The sequence below is a fragment of the Lithobates pipiens genome, unplaced genomic scaffold, assembly GCF_037356315.1.
Source record: "Lithobates pipiens isolate NorthernLeopardFrog02 unplaced genomic scaffold, aLitPip1_a1.2 Scaffold_8, whole genome shotgun sequence".
In the NCBI taxonomy this organism is placed as follows: Eukaryota; Metazoa; Chordata; class Amphibia; order Anura; family Ranidae; genus Lithobates; species Lithobates pipiens.
Genome location: NW_027507903.1, coordinates 518,064,986 through 518,085,660, shown reverse-complemented (window position 1 = coordinate 518,085,660; position 20,675 = coordinate 518,064,986). Strand labels below are relative to the sequence as shown.

General features: G+C 42.5%; 1 protein-coding gene across 5 annotated transcripts in view; it reads right to left on the bottom strand.

The window, feature by feature from the left end:
- The window catches only part of ADD2 (adducin 2), a 127,816-nt gene that overhangs the window by 38,781 nt on the left and 68,360 nt on the right, over positions 1–20,675 (bottom strand). For all 5 annotated transcript variants that reach the window (XM_077469428.1, XM_077469427.1, XM_077469426.1 and 2 more), the window contains 5 exons: positions 14,951–15,102; positions 5,608–5,688; positions 1,714–1,863; positions 1,476–1,619; positions 1,261–1,359 (listed from right to left, as the gene is read on the bottom strand). In XM_077469428.1, coding sequence (XP_077325554.1) covers positions 1,261–1,359; positions 1,476–1,619; positions 1,714–1,863; positions 5,608–5,688; positions 14,951–15,102 — 626 coding nt within the window. The remainder of the gene's footprint in view (positions 1–1,260; positions 1,360–1,475; positions 1,620–1,713; positions 1,864–5,607; positions 5,689–14,950; positions 15,103–20,675) is intronic.

Sequence of the window (20,675 nt, the reverse complement as noted above, 5' to 3'; positions counted from 1 at the left end):
GTTGTTAAAGTGGTTGTAAACTCTCCAAAGCAACTTTAGCACATTGTACTCCTCATAAATAGACCTATTGATGGCTGCCTGTGAAATTCTTCTTACTTGTTTCAATTGCTTGCAGTCCGTTCAGAAAAGTTTGATTAAATCATCAGCAAATGCGCTTTCCATCCAGCAATTTATGGCACACTCTGTGTGCCGCTTCCCCGTCCCCAGCATAACGCTAACAAGTGTTCTGCTGACTGCGGCACAGCTTTGTGCTTGCGAGACTGAGCATTCGCCTTCCTGATTCTCCCCTTGTGGCTGTGTGACATCACAGGGGGGAGTAAACCTCCCTGGTAAACTGACTCCTATAGGGGCAATCATCTTGAGAAAGAGGCTTGGATAATAAATGATCGCGCATTGGCGAGATTATAGCAGGGGAATCAAGGAGGGGTAGAAATGACATCCAAAGATTAGTCAGAAACAATACTCAAGATGGCGCTGCCGAATCCCTGAAGAATTTTTGTTTTTACAAACTACTAAAAAACAGTACATAACAACGATTATGCATACATTATACTATGCAAGGATTGCAAATTCATCTTCATATCACATAAGATGAAAATCGCGATAAGGAGTGCAGAGTTTACTACCTCTTTAAAGACGCCGGTGACCTCCCACTCCTTAAGACCAGTTAAAATCAAACATAAATATAAACTTAAACTTAAATATCGCATGCCTGGACCACTACTTAATTACCGCATTTATTTATTTCCTTTTGTGATTTGACTTTAATGTATCTTTAATGTATCTGTAATCTTTAATTTAATTTTATGCGATATTTGCCGAGCGTTTGTGCTTTATGTGGTAAATACAGCATGAAGCAAGAGTGAATTGACATTTTCAGGACTGCATGCGGGATTTGGGAAAACATCTAAATACCGAATGCGATCTGCTTTTGTGAATGGAGCCCAATATATACTTTTTTATCTACAGCTACACTAGCTGTTTTAAATCTTGCATTAGTTAACGTAGAAAAAAGCCACTTTTGTTTATGTTTCGTATCATCTTTTTTATCATAAAGTGCATAGAAAGTAAAATCAATAAAGTAGAATCAATAAATGTACTTATTGGCTGGACCATATGAGATAACATAGTAGAAGCCCACTTTTAGCAAACTGTTTAGCAATCTGAATATGATATCAGAAAAAACATATGTTTACAATAAAACAAATGGATTGGCTTATTGAAATCCATTAATTATTGATTCACATAGAATATATTTACCTGAATTTCACAAGCTTCCTGTAAGTGGAAAATCTTATAGAAAGCTTCCTCCACGGATTCACCTAACGCCACAACACCGTGATTTCTCAAAACCAGTACCTGTGCAGGGCAACATTAAACAATCCTCTGTCACAAAAAAAACAAGGCTGATAACAAAGAATACACTAAATTAAAGTATTTGTATAGTTGATGCAAGGGCAAAGATGTGACCCAACCTTGCACGTCGGTCCCAGACACTTCTGTAGTTCAATTCTGTCCTTCTCATCCTCCATGTCTCCGTTGAAGTCATAGTATACCACCTCCCCTGCCAGCAAAGCATCATGAGAGATAGGCAGGAGGCCACATTTCATTGCTGACACCTACATTAAAAAAGGGCTATTAGTGAAAAGAAACTTCTGTACTCCTAATAGTGCAACAGTTTCAATGCTGTCCAGTGTGTCGCAGTGATTTTACCGCAGTCGTAGCCGCTGTATGTAGCTGGATGATACACTTTACATCCGGACGTGCTGAATATATGGCAGAGTGCAAGCTAAAGTCACTAGTTTCCACCTCAAAGATGGTGCTGCCAACCTCTACCACCTCACCCAAAATGTTCACCTTCACCTGTAAGAGATATTTTACATAAGATTAGTTTGTTCTTGTTTGGACCATCAAGCTGCATTGTAAGACAATGGAAATCACATAATTTGCTATGGTGCCAGTTTACATCAATGCAATACAGTGCTGTATGTCTTTTGAAAAGTTGCAAGATGCTTCTTTTGGTGCAAAATAGTGTATTTTTGGCCCCACGGACTTCAATGGGAGCACATTTTAACTTTATTTGAAGTGCCACAGAGAGACACGTCATGTCACTGCACAGCAGCTCGGTGCGCTGTGCAGTGACATGACATCTAGTGCGCTGTGCAGTGACATGACATCTAGTGCGCTGTGCAGTGACATGACATCTAGTGCGCTGTGCAGTGACATGACATCTAGTGTGCTGTGCAGTGACATGACATCCAGTGTGCTGTGCAGTGACATGATATCTAGTGCACTGTGCAGTGACATGATATCTAGTGTGCTGTGCAGTGACATGACATCTAGTGTGCTGTGCAGTGACATGACATCCAGTGTGCTGTGCAGTGACATGACATCTAGTGTGCTGTGCAGTGACATGACATCTAGTGTGCTGTGCAGTGACATGATATCTAGTGCACTGTGCAGTGACATGATATCTAGTGTGCTGTGCAGTGACATGACATCTAGTGCGCTGTGCAGTGACATGATATCTAGTGCGCTGTGCAGTGACATGACATCTAGTGTGCTGTGCAGTGACATGACATCCAGTGTGCTGTGCAGTGACATGACATCTAGTGTGCTGTGCAGTGACATGACATCCAGTGTGCTGTGCAGTGACATGACATCTAGTGTGCTGTGCAGTGACATGACATCCAGTGTGCTGTGCAGTGACATGACATCTAGTGTGCTGTGCAGTGACATGATATCTAGTGCGCTGTGCAGTGACATAACATCTAGTGCGCTGTGGAAAATGCAGACATGCTACATTTTTTGCACTGCACATCAAACCAGCAATGTGTTGTGAACTGGATACCCACTGTGGAAAACCGCAGGTCACCACACATTGGGGTTGAATTACTAAACCTGGAGAGTGCAAAATATGGTGCAGCTCTGCAAAGAAACTAATCAGCTTCCAGTTTTTTTTTTTCTCAAAGCTTAATTGAAGAAGCTGAAGTAAGGCAGGCCATACATGGGTTGAATTTAGAAAGAATTTTCTTGCGAAAATCTTATTTAAGAATTTTCGTTCGTATTTCACACCATTAGTGGGCTACAGTAACAGCCGATTTTTGTGCGGGGATCGAATTTGAATAATCGGACACATTGTAATTTTTTTTTTAAACGATTTTCTAATCAATGATGGGAGAATCGTGCGAAAAATGTAATCGAAAAATAAATTTCGCATGTGCAAGAAAAAAAATTCCCAGCCACGAAAATGATTTTCTCTAGCAACATGAGGTGAAATTGAAGGCTTGGTTGGCCGAATTTTCGAAATCAATGGTGGCATCATTGGATCACAAAATGCACAAATTTTCTGATTTTGAAAAGAAGATTCTTTCAAAATTCGACCATGTATGGCCAGCCTTAGAAGCTGATTGGCTACCATACACAGCTGCACCAGATTTTGCACTCTCCAGTTTTAATAAATAAACCCCATAGTGTTAACGAGTCCTAAAGGTTTTATTACACGAATGTGCTGAAACACCACCTTTTGCTGCAGTTAGTACATAGATGTCAATTCACAAAGATTATCACATGGGTGTTAGCTCCAAAAGAGATCACTAGCTTCTGGATAGTACTAAGGTGTCTATTGATGGGAGCAGGAAAACTAATATTGTAATGCCCCGTACACACGAGCGGATTTTCCGTCAGAAGAATCTTGGATGGTTTTTCCAATGGAATTCCGCTCAAGCTCGGCTTGCATACACACAGTCACACAAAAGTTCACTGAACTTTCGACCGTCATGAACGCAGTGACATACAACACTACGACGAGCCGAGAAAATGAAGTTCAATGCTTCCGAGCATGCGTCAAATTGTTTCCGAGCATGCGTAGGAATTCTGCGTGTCGGAATGGCTGCAGACGATCAGAATTTCCAACCGAAAAATAGAGAACCCACCCTCAATCTTTTGCTTTTGGTCAGCAAAAGTCTGATAGAGCATACACACGGTCGCATTTTCCGACCAAAAGCTCTCTTCGGTCTTTTGCTGGCCGAAATTTCGATCGTGTGTACACGGCATTACTGTACTGTCTGCCCTCATGTTGTAAAGTACTGTGTAAACTTTTGTCGCATAATAAATCCTGTATAATAATAATAATAATAGGTAGTGATAAAATAATGACTTGTTACATAAATTACATATCTAGGAGAAAAATTATTATTATTATACAGGATTTATATCACGCCGACAGTTTATGCAGCGCTTTGCAACATGAGGGCAAATAGTACAATTACAATACAGTATAATACAGTAGGAATCAAACAGCCCTGAAAAAAAAAACGTTTTACAAGTTACATCTATATTTCGAAAGGAAAACAATGATGTCACCCCAATATTTATTTTGTGAATTGCTGAGTTTGATGTAAAGGCTATCTTGAAATTAAAAAAATTAAAATAACTAATGCAACTTTGTGAATTTGAAGCTCACAAATAAGAAGCGCCTGTGAACCAGCAAACCCAATGAATCAAGACAGGGAAGTGGGAGGTACTAATAACCTATATACCCAATGAATCAAGACAGGGAAGTGGGAGGTACTAATAACCTATATACCCAATGAATCAAGACAGGGAAGTGGAAGGTACTAATAACCTATATACCCAATGATTTATGACAGGGAAGTACTAATAACCTATATACCCAATGAATCAAGACAGGGAAGTGGGAGGTACTAATAACCTATATACCCAAAGATTTAAGACAGGGGAAGTGGGAGGTACTAATAACCTATATACCCAATGAATCAAGACAGGGAAGTGGGAGGTACTAATAACCTATATACCCAATGAATCAAGACAGGGAAGTGGGAGGTACTAATAACCTATATGCCCAATCAATCAAGACAGGGAAGTGGGAGGTACTAATAACCTATATACCCAATGAATCAAGATAGGGAAGTGGGAGGTACTAATAACCTATATACCCAATGAATTAAGACAGGGAAGTGGGAGGTACTAATAACCTATATACACAATGAATCAAGACAGGGAAGTGGGAGGTACTAATAACCTATATACCCAATGAATCAAGACAGGGAAGTGGGAGGTACTAATAACCTATATACCCAATCAATCAAGACAGGGAAGTGGGAGGTACTAATAACCTATATACCCAATGAATCAAGACAGGGAAGTGGGAGGTACTAATAACCTATATACCCAATGAATCAAGACAGGGAAGTGGGAGATACTAATAACCTATATACCCAATGAATCAAGACAGGGAAGTGGGAGATACTAATAACCTATATACCCAATCAATCAAGACAGGGAAGCGGGAGGTACTAATAACCCTTTACTGGAAAAAAAAAACACATATACTCTTGGAAATTCATAAATTCAAGAAGAATTTTCCATCCTGCTCCTTCGATTTTTCTCGTCACTGTGGTCGAAAACAAATGTGACACTAATGATTAGAAAAACGACTGAATGTTCTTACACTGAAAAACGCAGAACAGAATTCTACTAGTGTACAGCCAGCTTTACAGACAAGGTTCCCTGGAAAAGAAATGTTTTTACAAATAATATCTGCATGGGAAATAATAAATACCAACATTGCACATTTGTACTCACAAGGATTGAAGCAGTCACTTCATTGCAAACTACTCCTCGGGGGTTAATTAAAAAATGGTCTTGTTCCTTATTTACTCTTATCTGGAATGAGAGGATATATACAAACATGACATAATATGACAGGTAAAAGAAAATCTGTAGGATAATTCACTGAAAACATTCTGGTTGATTTACTAAAACGGGTGCACTCAAAATCTTGTGCAGCTGTGCATAGTAGCCAATCAGCTTGCTCAATTAAGCTTTAGCAATAAAGCCTGGAAGCTGATTGGCTTCTTTGCAGAAGTGAATCTGATTTTGGACGCTTCAGCTTTAGTAAATAACCCTTTCATGATTAAGCCTATTTCTGACATTTGGTGTTTACAAGTTAAAATCCCTATTTTTTGCTAGAAAATTACTTAGAACCCCCAAACATTATATATATATATATATATATATATATATATATATATATATATATATATATATATTTTTTTTTTAGCAGAAAATCTAGAGAATAAAATGGCGATTGTTGCAATATTTTATGTCACACGGTATTTGTGCACCTGTGTTTTAAACGCATTTTTTTAGGAAAAGGGACACTGTCATGAATTAAAAAAAAACAAAAACAGTATAGTTATCCCAATTTTTTTCTTTAATGGGAAAGATGATGTTACGCCGAGTACATAGATACCAAACATGTCATGCTTTATAATGCACGCACTCGTGGAATGGCGACAAACTTGGGTACTTAAAAATCTCCATAGGCGACCCTTTACATTTTTTTTACAGTTACCAGGTTAAAGTTACAGAGGAGGTCTAGTGCTAACATTATTGCTTTGACGATCGCGGTGATACCACACATGTGTGATTTGAACACCGTTTACATATGCGGGGGCGACTTCCGTATGCGTTTTCTTTGCTGCGGCTTTGTTCCAATCTGTCAATAGCCGCCGGGAGAGCCGGATCGTCGATCGGCTCTCTGGTGCCACCGGGAGGCCCGGGAAGAGTGGCGGGAGGCAGCGGGAGGGGGGCCGTCCCCTCCCGCTCCTCCGGGATAACAACCGCTTTTAGCAGCATCGGTTGTTATCCTCAGAAAGCTGATCACCTGCTCTAAACAACGGTACCGGGATGATGCCTGCAGCTGTGGGCATCATCCCAGTATAACCCCCGAAAACCGAGTACACACATCTACGTACGCTCGGCGGGAATGGGTTAAACCCCATTGTCTGCTAAAGCAGAATTACAACTTCAAATATGTGTATAAGCAATTTTTTTTTGTTATGAATAGTGTATAGTGTAGGGCAGGGTTAAAACTAGGGTTGCACCGATACTGTTTTTTTACCGACGAGTACCGATACTTTCAGTAAGTAAGTACTCACTGATACCGAGTACTGATACCTTTGTGGTACAATTTGTGCCCATACAAAATGAATGAGCTCAAACCACACTTTTTTTGTTTTGTTTTTGTATATTTATTATAGCAAAAAGTAAATAATACAGTTTTTTCTTTATTGTCTGCTTTTTTTTGTTTTAGCACAGAAAATAAAAACAGCAGAGGTGATCAAATGCCACCAAAAGAAAGCTCTATTTGTGGGAAAAAAGGATGTCAATTTTGTTTGGGTAAAGCTTCGCACGACCGCACAATTGTCAGTTAAAGTAATGCAGTGCTGAATCACAAAAAGTGACCTGGTCATTAAGGGGGTAAATCCTTCCGGTCCTTAAGTGGTTAAACTGGCCATACATTATACAATTTTCTTATTCAATTTGCTTTAGATTTACCTTAAACTATATAGTGCAAGAGCCTGCCTGATTGCATACAAATTGAAAGTCTTTAGGTTTAACCTCATATTATATGGTTTTGGTAAATCTAAAGGAAAATTGTATAATGTGTGGCCAGCCTAAGATGTGATTTCCTATTGTGAGAATCTCACCAATTTTCGTAGCAGGGGATGCCTGATATCTGATTTGTATCTTAGTGCATACTTTTGGGAAAATCAGTAAGCCAATCACACAAGGAGGAAATTATGTTTCTGGGGGGCGTTCTGTATACATTCTATGTACAGGACACCAACAGGTAGCCAAATAGCATTTTATGGAAAATCAGCGGGTGCAGAATGAAAAGGAAAGGTAATTTTTAATAACATTCAATTACAATATGATTGTGTCGCAATTGTACACACTATATTATTTTTCTTTATTTGCTATTTTTTTTCCTTACGAAAGTCCAGAAGGCTTCATCCCCTTCATAACCAGGCCATTTTTTGCGATACAGCACTGCGTTATTTTAACTGACAATTGCGCGGTTGTGCAATGTTGTACCCAAACAAAATGTATGTCCTTTTTTTCCCACAAATAGAACTTTCTTTTTGTGTTATTTGATCACCTCTGCGGTTTTTATTTTTTGTGCTATAAACAAATAAAGGCTGACAATTTTGAAAAAATATATATTTTTTAGTTTCTGCTATAAAACATATCCAATAAATTTTTTTTAAATAATTGAATTTCTTTATCAATTTAGGTCAATATGTATTCTGCTACATGTTTTTGGTAAAAAAAAAAATCCCAATAAGCGTATATTGATTGGTTTGCGCAAAAGTTATTGTTTATTCAAACTATGGGATATTTTTATGGCATTTTTATTTTTACTAGTAATGGCGGCAATCAGCGATTTTTAGTGGGTCTGCGACATTGTGGCGGACAGATCGTACACTAAGTGACACTTTTTGGGGACCAGTGACAGTAATACAGTGATCACTGCTAAAAAAAATGCACTGTCACTGCACTAATGACATTGGCAGGGAAGGGGTTAACATCAGGGGCGATCAAAGGGTTAAGTGTGCACTTAGGGAGTTGCTCTCTAACTGTGTGGGTGGTGGCTTAACTGGAGGAAAAAAGAGATCCGCGTTTCTGCTTCCTCTCTGACAGAATGGTGGTCTGCCTTGTTTACATCTGCTCTCCTGGCAATGGTTGGTGGGTTCCACTGGACATCACGTCCACCGGTCCCGCTGATTGGCTCCAGCTGTGTCCAATCACAGCGGGAGTGGGTTGTCGGTGGTGTGCATGCGTGCCCCAGACCCGTAAGAGGAGACAACATACAGGTATATTGTTTTGTGCAGCCGGGCCACCATGCTGCAGTAAATGTGTAAACCTATCAGGATAGACATATGGAACTGCCCCTACTGAGTTATTTTAAAGGTGCAAGCTCCATTGCTTTCATCATCTTTGCATCCCTAATTGGTGCATATAAGGTCTCCTGACAGCCCAGAGCATGTAGCAGCAGGGCTTTTTTCAGCGGGAACGCGGGGGAACGCAGTTCCGGCACCTTCACCACTGACAGCAAGTGGTGCTGGGATGTGCTGCAGGGTCTATTGATAGTCACTGCTAGGGGATCTAGTCTAGCTGGAGGGTATCTATTTTTGCATGGGGGTCTATTGTTTATAAGTAAGTCTATTGTTGCTGGTGGAAGACCTACTGTTGCTGGGGGTGGGTCTTATATTGCTGGGAGAGATCTACTGTTGAGGAGGGGTCTATTGTTGCTGGCTGCCAGGGAATCTATTGATGCTGGCTGTGTGGAGATCTGCTGTTGCTGCCGGGGGTCTATTGTTGCTGGGGGGGGATTTTTTGGTGGGGTGGTCTATTGTTGCTGGCGGGGGCTCTATTGTTACTGGCTGCAGAGGTTCTAGTTGACTGCTTTTCTTGTTATAATTACCAAATTCCTTATGGATTACTTAGCACCACAAATTGATACTTGGTTCTGTATTATCTAAAAGGGTAGTACTGGGAGGTGGGTAGGGGATGGAACCAAGGAACGGTGCTTGGAGGTGGGTAGGGGATGGAACCAAGGAATGGTGCTCGGAGGTGAGTAGGGGATGGAACCAAGGAACAGTGCTCGGAGGTGGGTACAGGATGGAACCAAGGAATGGTGTCCAGAGGTGGGTAGGGGATGGAACCAAGAAACGGTGCTCAGAGGTGGGTACGGGATGGGACCAAGGAACGGTGCTCGGAGGTGGGTAGGGGATGGAACCAAGGAACGGTGCCCGGAGGTGGGTAGGGGATGGAACCAAGGAACGGTGCTCGGAGGTGGGTACGGGATGGAACCAAGGAACGGTGCTCGGAGGTGGGTAGGGGATGAAACCAAGGAACGGTGCTCGGAGGTGGGTACGGGATGGAACCAAGGAACGGTGCTCGGAGGTGGGTAGGGGATGGAACCAAGGAACAGTACTCGGAGGTGGGTAGGGGATGGAACCAAGGAACGGTGCTCGGAGGTGGGTAGGAGATGGAACCAAGGAACGGTGCTCGGAGGTGGGTATGGGATGGAACCAAGGAACGGTGCTCGGAGGTGGGTAGGGGATAGAACCAAGGAATGGTGCTCGGAGGTGGGTAAGGGATGGAACCAAGGAACGGTGCTCAGAGGTGGGTAGGGGATGCAACCAAGGAACAGTGCTCGGAGGTGGGTAGGAGATGGAACCAAGGAACGGTGCTCGGAGGTGGGTAGGGGATGGAACCAAGGAACAGTGCTCGGAGGTGGGTAGGGGATGGAACCAAGGAACGGTGCTCGGAGGTGGGTACGGGATGGAACCAAGAAACGGTGCTCGGAGGTGGGTAGGGGATGGAACCAAGGAACAGAACTCGGAGGTGGGTAGGGGATGGAACCAAGGAACGGTGCTCGGAGGTGGGTAGGAGATGGAACCAAGGAACGGTGCTCGGAGGTGGGTAGGTGATGGAACCAAGGAACGGTGCTCGGAGGTGGGTAGGGGATAGAACCAAGGAACGGTGCTCGGAGGTGGGTAAGGGATGGAACCAAGGAACGGTGCTCAGAGGTGGGTAGGGGATTCAACCAAGGAACAGTGCTCGCAGGTGGGTAGGGGATGGAACCAAGGAACGGTGCTCGGAGGTGGGTAGGGGATGGAACCAAGAAACGGTGCTCGGAAGTGGGTAGGGGATGGAACCAAGGAACAGTACTCGGAGGTGGGTAGGGGATGGAACCAAGGAACGGTGCTCGGAGGTGGGTAGGAGATGGAACCAAGGAACGGTGCTCGGAGGTGGGTAGGTGATGGAACCAAGGAACGGTGCTCGGAGGTGGGTAGGGGAGAGAACCAAGGAACGGTGCTCGGAGGTGGGTAAGGGATGGAACCAAGGAACGGTGCTCAGAGGTGGGTAGGGGATGCAACCAAGGAACAGTGCTCGGAGGTGGGTAGGGGATGGAACCAAGGAACGGTGCTCGGAGGTGGCTATGGGATGGAACCAAGGAACGGTGCTCGGAGGTGGGTAGGGGATGGTACTAAGGAACGGTGCTCGGAGGTGTGTAGGGGATGGAATCAAGGAACGGTGCTCGGAGGTGGGTAGGGGATGGAACCAAGGAACGGTGCTCGGAGGTGGGTAGGGGATGAAACCAAGGAACGGTGCTCGGAGGTGGGTAGGGGATGGAATCAAGGAATGGTGCTCGGAGGTGGGTAGGGGATGGAACCAAGGAACGGTGCTCGGAGGTGGGTAGGGGATGGAACCAAGGAACAGTGCTCGGAGGTGGGTAGGGGATGGAACCAAGGAACGGTGCTCGGAGGTGGGTAGGGGATGGAACCAAGGAACGGTGCTCGGAGGTGGGTATGGGATGGAACCAAGGAACGGTGCTCAGAGGTGGGTAGGGGATGGAATCAAGGAATGGTGCTCGGAGGTGGGTAGGGGATGGAACCAAGGAACGGTGCTCGGAGGTGGGTAGGGGATGGAATCAAGGAACAGTGCTCGGAGGTGGGTAGGGGATGGAACCAAGGAACGGTGCTCGGAGGTGGGTAGGGGATGGAACCAAGGAACGGTGCTCGGAGGTGGGTATGGGATGGAACCAAGGAACGGTGCTCGGAGGTGGGTAGGGGATGGAACCAAGGAACGATGCTCGGAGGTGGGTAGGGTGGAGAAAAGGGGTGGCTCAGAAAGGGGGAGTTTCTGCACCTATTCTCTGAGAAAAAAGCCCCGTGTAGCAGGTACCCTCAAAAATAAGTCAGCAACAGCAGCTTTCATAATTCTTTTATTTTTTTCTTACATTTTATTTTAACCACAAAAAAGGTTTCATATTTCTATTCTAAAAGATGCCCTATAATAAAAAGAAAAAAGCAATTATCTTTCATTATACCGAATGCTCTAATTTGTTGGAATGTGACCTTTAGTGTGCCTCTTTGTTGCATTAATCTTTGCCCTGATTGTCACTACAAAACAGGTCAATACAATTCATGATGCTAATGAGTATTCATAGGAAAAAGCTTCTTGTGTTCTCAGCAGAATAGATGGACAAAATGCTATGAAAATTAATTATAAACGTTACACATTTTCACTAGAAGACCAAGCAACGTGAAAGCTTTATTGATCTGAAACCTTTCCTGGAGACAGAACTAATAAAGACAAGACATGCTGTCAGAGTTCCATCACTGGTGCCCATAAACATACCTGCACTTTATATTTCCATCACAAATGCCATAACAATACAAAGACGTAACTACAACCTTACCAGAACTACCAGGCTAAACTCTTCACTTGCGTTGCCTCAAATATGCAAGACTGTGGGGCTGATTTACTAAAACTGGAGCAGCTCTACATAGAAAGCAATCAGCTTCTAACCCAGGAGTGTTACAAAACCCAGGACCCTGTATTCACTATATCTGGTCTCCCACAGCACACAGAACATAGGAATGTCATTATTTTAGTTATTTTCTGTTTCAATCTCTTATTAAGTTTTTAAGTTTTTGTTTTTTTTTGTTTTTTTAATGACAATAAAAAACATGATGTAACAAAAGAAATTGCATAATGACAATGTCATCAAAATCAGTTGACAAGATAATAGTAACAATAGCAGATTTAAAGGATAGAGAGTTTAGACAAACACCACCTTGAACAGTCCATTGTTGGGTATCAGAATCATCACCAATGTGGTTAACTGTAAAGGGTCCAATATAGGAATACAGATTCAGCTATATGATAGGAAAAGAGCAAACTACCAGTAGGCCTTACTTCAAGCCTACATTGGCCCATACAGTTGGGATCTTCTTCAGAGCATAAGTTTGCTGAAAAGAGATTACATTCAGCTTATCAAATTTTAAAGGTATAATGTGGTGATTCAAAAAGGGAAAAAACACCGCGCTATACTAAATCAACACAAAGAAAAATTATTTTCTGCAACAGCTGCCAACACTTCAAACAAAGTTCAACCAATATAAAGCAAAAAATAGTGTAGCGCTGAATTAGATAACAAATCAATATATAAAGAATAGTGTTATCGTGATAAAACAAAACCAAAATAAGGTATACACAAATGTGAAAACTATGAATACTAAAAACCATTAATGATTAAATAAGTGAGTCCCAGAAATAAAAAGTCCACATATATTGAATAGTGCACAAATGTTGTGGTAGGTATTCCTCACAGGGAAATCTGGGAATCCACTGATCAGATGAAACCAAGTGTATCAGCTTGTCTGAAGTAATATAAAAGGTAGGTAGAATACTCTTATGCATATGCCCCTGTTGAAGACATATTCTGTCGAAATGCGTCGGACTTGCATCTGGCACCCCACATTGCTTTTATTCAGTATTTTTTTGTGATCACATGTCATCATTTTTGTTTATTTTTATGACTTTTTAAATAAACCCAATGGTTACCCACTGACCTGCACCATTTGGAGCTTTCTTTTTTCCCTCATTACATCCTTTGCGGACCCTCTTCCACATTTGGGGTCGGAACCCCAAATGTGATACACTTGATCCCGATATCTGGAGAGACGCTTCGAGAGACATCTACCATGGGCTCATATCCTCCAAAGTCTTCCTAGTATCCGGTTGGACTATCTACAACTTACCATCTGGTTCCATGTTTGGATCCCAAGCGTTTTTGACTCAACTGTCGTAAGACTGATGAGTCCATCTGCTCTGGTAAGAGTATTCTACCTACCTTTTATATTACTTCAGACAAGCTGATACACTTGGTTTCATCTGATCAGTGGATTCCCAGATTTCCCTGTGAGGAATACCTACCACAACATTTGTGCACTATTCAATATATGTGGACTTTTTATTTCTGGGACTCACTTATTTAATCATTAATGGTTTTTAGTATTCACAGTTTTCACATTTGTGTATACCTTATTTTGGTTTTGTTTTATCACGATAACAGTATTCTTTATATATTGATTTGTTATCCAATTCAGCGCTACACTATTTTTTGCTTTATAATGTGATGATTCTCAACCCTAGGGTTCCTCCAGAGGTTGCTAGGGGTTCCTTCAGCATTGGGCAATTTCTGCCTCTCAGATAAGTTCCCACTGACACCATGGATCTTTTTAACTATCTGTAAGTAGGTAATTCTTCCCAATGACAAGTGTAAGGACCATTCTTCCCACTGACCATCACACTAATGTATCATGAGTTGTAGATTTCAAATTTTTAGCAGGGGTTCCCTGAGACCGGAGAACTATTTCAAAGGTTCCTCTGTGTTGAAAAGGTTGAAAAAGGCTGATACATAATGTGAGATGTTTACATTGGATATATAATTATGTATACATTATACCTTTAAAATTTGATATGCTAAATGTAATCTCTTTTCAGAAAACTTTCCTCTGAAGAAGATCCCAACTGTATGGGTCGAAACGCATCAGTCATTGTTATACATCAGACATTATGCAATGTTGTATATCATTTTTGTGTTTGCAATCCTTGTATTTGGTATGGGCATGTCCCCACCAGAGCTCATATTTTAAGTATCATGAAAATATTGTATTCCAATTTTCTAATAAAGAACTTATTTTTCTAAACCCACCTGCTTCTTCCTAACTTATTCACCCTGCTGCTTAAACCCCCCCCCCCCGGGGAATTTTTCCCATATTGCTTGTAGGAGAGTTTTCATTCTACTCTGACTGTCCTATGAGGCTGCAGGACCCCTGACCCTCTCTCTGGACAGTGCTGATTGGCCCTGTGCTGATCACATGCACCCTCCCAAGAAAAAAAATCTCTCTAGCAATTCACACCATACTGAGCATGTGCAGAATACCCCCATGGCTCTGTTCCATCGGGAGATGGATTAGGGACTGTGTAAGAAGGGGAGGATCAGAGAAGACAGGATCAAACAGACTTTTTTTACACAATGTGCAGGATTAACCCCTTAGGTTCCACGGTGAGTATAACAAGCATGTTTACTCCATATACAGACTAATTTTACGGTTATTAGCAACACTATAAGCTTTCACAGAAAAACCTGGAAGCTAAATGGTTTCTATACAGAGCTGCACAGATTTTGAACTTTTTGGGATTTTAGCTGTTAGTTGTTGATGCTGGCAGGATGTAGAACTATAAATGAAGCAAAAATGATATACCAGAAGTGACTTACAGAAGCAATGGTCCCGCTGAGCTGAGCCCAACCATACAGGTCTATGAGTCTGTAGATGCTGGCAAGCTTACATCTCATTAACTTCTCACCCTTTGCCAGAGACATTGACTCATTGCAGTGGAGGTCATTAATAGGTGACACCATGGAGGAGTCTGAAAAATAAAATCAGTTCTAGTTTAACTGGCTGGACAGAAGTACAAATTAATTGGCAGATAAAACATCTTCTGTATATGCATATACCTGAACTGTGCATCAAGCTGCTCCTGGAGCTCAGCTTTAAAGGCTTGTTCACACTAGCCCATAGGATAAAATGATTCATTTTAGTGTATGGGCTGTAGTCTCTTGCCAGTGATGGGGCGGGGTGGGGGGCTTAAGTTTTTACGATGCAAGGCATTATTTACTTTTTTTTTTTTTTACTTTATTGAAATGCCAAAATTACATTTTATCTGCATTGACCAACATTGACATTGGGTGAGCTCCAATGTAATGCAGTAAAATGCAGCGTGTCTGCTCTTTTCTGGAATACCCTGCAACCCACCTGAAAGCAAGGTTGCACTATTGCAGTGTGAACATTGCATATAGAAGACAATTTTTTTCTATGTGCCCTTTGCGGTTACTGGTGTTGGCCAAGTGCAGGAAATCACCAGTCCCTAATTCACAACAGCAGCTTTGTCTCATTTTGTAAATAATTTATATAAGGTAGTAAGCTGTTTTCCAAAAAACAACACAAACCAATCTCCTGCGCTGTGTAGTGCGCCTCTATGCGACTGTAAGCTATTTGCTTTAACACTTGCTGATGGGTAATGCACTTCTTGCTGCCCTCCACAGACTGGGAAATCCAAAACACTAGGACATGAAAAGAAACAGAAGGCGTGTGGACCTAGCGCATTATCCTTAAACAAAGGTATTTATTTGAATAAAACAGTAAAGCCCCGTACACATGATCAGAAATTCTGCCAGCAAAAGTCCGATGTGAGCTTTTGGTCAGAAATTCAGACTGTGTGTACGCTCCATCGGACTTTTGCTGGCAGAATTCCAGCCAGCAAAAGATTGAGAGCATGTTCTCTATTTTTCGCAAAATTCCTACGCATGCTCGGAAACAATTCAACGCATGCTCGGAAGCATTGAACTTAATTTTCTCAGGCTCGTCAGAGTGTTGTACGTCACCGCGTTCTTGACGGTCAAAAGTTCAGAGAACTTTTGTGTGACCGTGTGCATGCAAGGCAACTTGAGCAGAATTCCATCGGAAAAACCATTCAAAGTCTTTTCTGATGGAATTTCTTATTGTATGTATGGGGCATTAGTGTCATACTCACAAACATAGACATGATAAAAGCATATCTTAACAGGTCCTCCACATGAGTGTGTGTAATCATCCACACCACATGGGACTACCGCTGTGGAGGCATGAGCTATGGAGGCATGAGCTGGCTCACACAGAGGTAGTCCCATGTGGTGTAGACGATTACACAGACTCATGTGGAGGACCTGCTAACCACTTCAGCCCTGGAAGAATTTGCCCCCTTAATGACCAGGCCATTTTTTGCCATACAGCACTATGTCGATTTACCGTGCGGTTATGCAACGTGGTACCCAAACAAAATGTATGTCCCTATTTCCTACAAATAGAGCTTTCTTTTGGTGGTATTTGATCACCTCTGCGGTTTTTATTTTTTGCGCTGTAAACAAAGAGTGGCAATTTTGAACAAAAAAACGTACTTTACTAACACATATCCAAAAAACAATTCATTAGTTTAGGCCGATATATATTCTTCTACATATTTTTGGTAAAAAAAAACGCAATAGGCATATATTGATTGGTTTGCGCAAAAGTTATTGCATCTACAAAATAAGGGATAGATTTAAGGACTTTTATTTATTTATTTTTATTGTCTTTACTACTAATGGCGGCGATCTGCAATTTTTAGCAGGACTGCGACTTTGTGGCAAACAAATCTGACCCCAAATGACACTTTTTGGGGACCAGCGACATTATTATATTAATCAGTGCTACAAAAATGCACTGATCAATGTAAAAATTACACTGGCAGGAAAGGGCTTAACACTAGGATGCGATCAAGGGTGTTAAGTGTGTTCCCTGGGTGTGTTCTAACTGTAGGGGGATGAGCTACCAGTGATATGACAAAGATCACTGTTCCCGATCACTGGGAACAATAGATCTCTAACATGTGACTAGACAGAACATGGAAATGACTTGTTCCCCATTCTGCCTATGTACAAGGCAATCGCAGGTCGCCGGCAGAGATCGAGCCCGCCCCATCCGCGGGCACGCCCCAGCAGAGCCGATTCGCACAGGTTTGCCATACTTTCGCCGTATAACCATGGCAGGCAGTCGGGAAGAGGTTAAGATATGCTTTTATCATGTCTGTTTGTGAGTATGACACTTTCTCTTTTATTCAAATAAATACCTTTGTTTAAGGATAATGTGCTAGGTCCACGTGCCTTCTGTTTCTTTTCATGTCCTAATAAACTGCTTTGTAGCTGACTAAAAAGCAAGACTTATACTATACAATGGTGGCTGGTGCTTCATTTTTTGGGGGACAGCAAACAAACTACATGCCACAACCCCCGGTGGGTCCATCCCCCACCCCCATCACTCGTTCGTCCGCCCACCAGCCCTGCATTTACCCCATCTAGGTCGCGGGCAGCTTCGGCTCCTTCTGCCTCAACTTCTCCTCGGCGGCTTCACCTGCGTCTCTTCCTACTTGGCGGCCAATGCAGTCGATTCTCCGCTCGCCCAATCTGGTCTTAATACTCGCTTCCTGATTTGCCGGAAGGAGACTCAGGACAACAATAGCGAATATTAATTGTGCTCTGTGCCCTGAGCCTACGTTTTTTTGAAGCCAAGTAGAGCCTCAGGCTCTAATCATGTGCTTACAAAAAAAACACCATTGAAATCCATGCAGCCAGTGCCCTGAATGTAGATTAGGTACTGGGTGCATGGATTGGAGGGTGGCACCTCTGCGCCCCTTATGGACGGGCCACCACTGTTACTATATCTTTTTTAGGCCAATGATGACAGCCCAATGATTATATATGAATTTCAATCTTGCTGTGTGGTCACCGATGGGCAAGGATTCCATGTTCCTTTGGACTAGATAACCAGTTCACTTAAGCCGGCCATGAACAGCTCTAATGTCAGCTGGTTCAGCAGGTACCAGCTAAGATTCAAAACATGTCTGGGCAAGCTGATTGTACCCAGGTTGATCCATCGATCGACTTGATTACAAGCAGAATGTTGGATTTTCACCAGTTACTACCAGTTGCTATAGCTGCTAGCAATAGCCACTATTTTCTCCCGGCAGGAACGGCTCCATGTGCCTCCCAGCCAGGAGAACACAATAGCTCTGCAGGAGGGATTCCCCATCAACACTGACTATGTTGATGGGGGAATTAAGCAATTTTATTTCCTGGAACCTTGGGTTGCAGGAAAAAAATCGTATAATCTATAGCCTGCTTCAACTTGCTAGCAAAATTAATCAACTAGTTTCTTGGTTAGCCTCAACTTGGAACATACTGGTTGGCTCTAATTTGCAAAAAATGATTCACGCTGCCAGAATTACTTGGGTAAAACTTGCAGCGTGGTGTGGCGACAATAATTCAGATAGTCAGGTGCAAAAATAAATTTATATTGAAGCAATGCAGAAACAGTTCCCAACAATCCTGGTGGGAAGACTGTCCAACAAGGTACACTCACAGTTACAGCAATGTGAACAGAGTGCGTTCCAGCCAGAATAACAGCACCTGTAAAGAGGGGGAGAATGCGGCCTGCCTGTCTCATACCCAATCAGGAAGATGTCCAGAAAGGATACGACCCTAAGCTTTCCCTCCCCATTGGGAAACTTTCCCTACTGCTAATGCTATCCCTGACAGACAGGGTACCTTTCCCTGCACTACCCACCCGCATAAAACACACCAATCCTGGGAGCCATGACCACCTTAAATAGGCTCTTCCTGACCCAAGCTGACTGCCAGTGTCACATGGGGCAACAGCATCCAATCAGATTGCTTCCCCAGTGACCCAGAAAACCTTAGAGGAACCAGGTACCTCCAAACCTGTGTTCACTTCAAGCATCTATTAAACTTCAAAAGATTATGTTGAATTTTCTTGCACATGATTAGATGTTGCTTCCTCTTACATTAGTAAAGAAGGTTCTACAACTTTATCATGGATAAATGATATTGCTTGGCCACTCCTATGAGGAGCAATAGATATTACTAGGGTCAAAAGTTAAAGGCTAACTCCACCTTTTGCACCATGTTACAGATACGGTATATAGGGTGTAACATGTTGCAAATAGGACACCCTAACCCCCAAACAGCCCTAACTTGTGAAAGCATTCATTGTAGCTGCTGTCACTTTTGAAATGTGCGTGGTTGCGTGCAAAGCCATATTATTCTTTCACAGAGATCTAAGAATGAATGAACTACAAGTCCCATCTTCCATGGTAGCAGACAGACTTGTAGTTCTTAATGGAAACCCAAGTGCAGTGGTCACCATGCTCGTAGTCCGTTGACACTTCCACTGCTCTCTAATTGATAGTTCAAATATCGAAAAACATAGAGCTGGGGTAAGAATCTGTATGAGCCTGGCATTGCACCCACATCCGCTGACTACAGTTGAAGTGCTTTGCAGGCTGATTTGCATAATAATAATAATAATAAATGCACATTTTTTTTCTTCTTGCAAAATATGTATGCATTTTTTATTATTTTGTAAAAGGTAGACTTAGCCTTTAACAACCCCAGCAGGTTTGTATTAAACATACTGTATATACCGAACATAACTTTATGACCACCTACCTAATATTGAGTAGGTCCCCCCTTTTGCCACCAAAACAGCCCTGACCCTTCACAGCATGGACACCACTAGACCTCTGAAGGTATGCTGTGTTATCTGGCACTAAGCCATCACTAGCAGATCTTTTAAGTCCTGTTAGTTGTGAGGAGGATGGGATAAACAGTTTAATCCCTGTACCTGTGGACGATACTAAGCTAAGCAGGGTAATAACTTCTCTGCAGGATGTGGAAACCTTGCAAAAAGATCTGAACAAATTAATTGGGTGGGCAACTACATGGCAAATGAGGTTCAGTGTAGAAAAATTTAAAATAATGCATTTAGGTGGCAAAAATATAAATGCAATCTATACACTGGGGGGAGAACCTCTGGGGAATCTAGGATGGAAAAGGACCTGGGGGTCCTAGTAGATGATAGGCTCAGCAATGACATGCAATGCCAAGCTGCTGCTAACAAAGCAAACAGAATATTGGCATGCATTAAAAATGGGATCAACTCCAGAGATAATATGATAATTCTCCCGGTCTAAAAGACTTTGGTCCGGCCGTACCTAGAGTATGTGTCCAGTTCTGGGCACCAGCCCTCAGGAAGGATGTACTGGAAATGGAGTGAGTACCAAGAAGGGGAACAAAGCTAATAAAGGGTCTGGAGGATATTAGTTATGAAGAAAGGTTGCGAGCACAGAACACGGTTCTTCTTGCCGGGCCTCCGCTTTCTTCCTTTAACTTTTTTACTAGCGGTGGCCGGTCTTCTGACGTCGCTGTCGCCGCCTTCTCTTCTTCTGTTCTTCTCTTCTTCTTCCTTGAGATGTTGACTCAACGCTGTCTCTGGCCACAATGACAAGGACGTATTGCGCGGCGACTTAAATAGGGACAATGGGCGGGGTCACCGGGTGATGTCCACGCC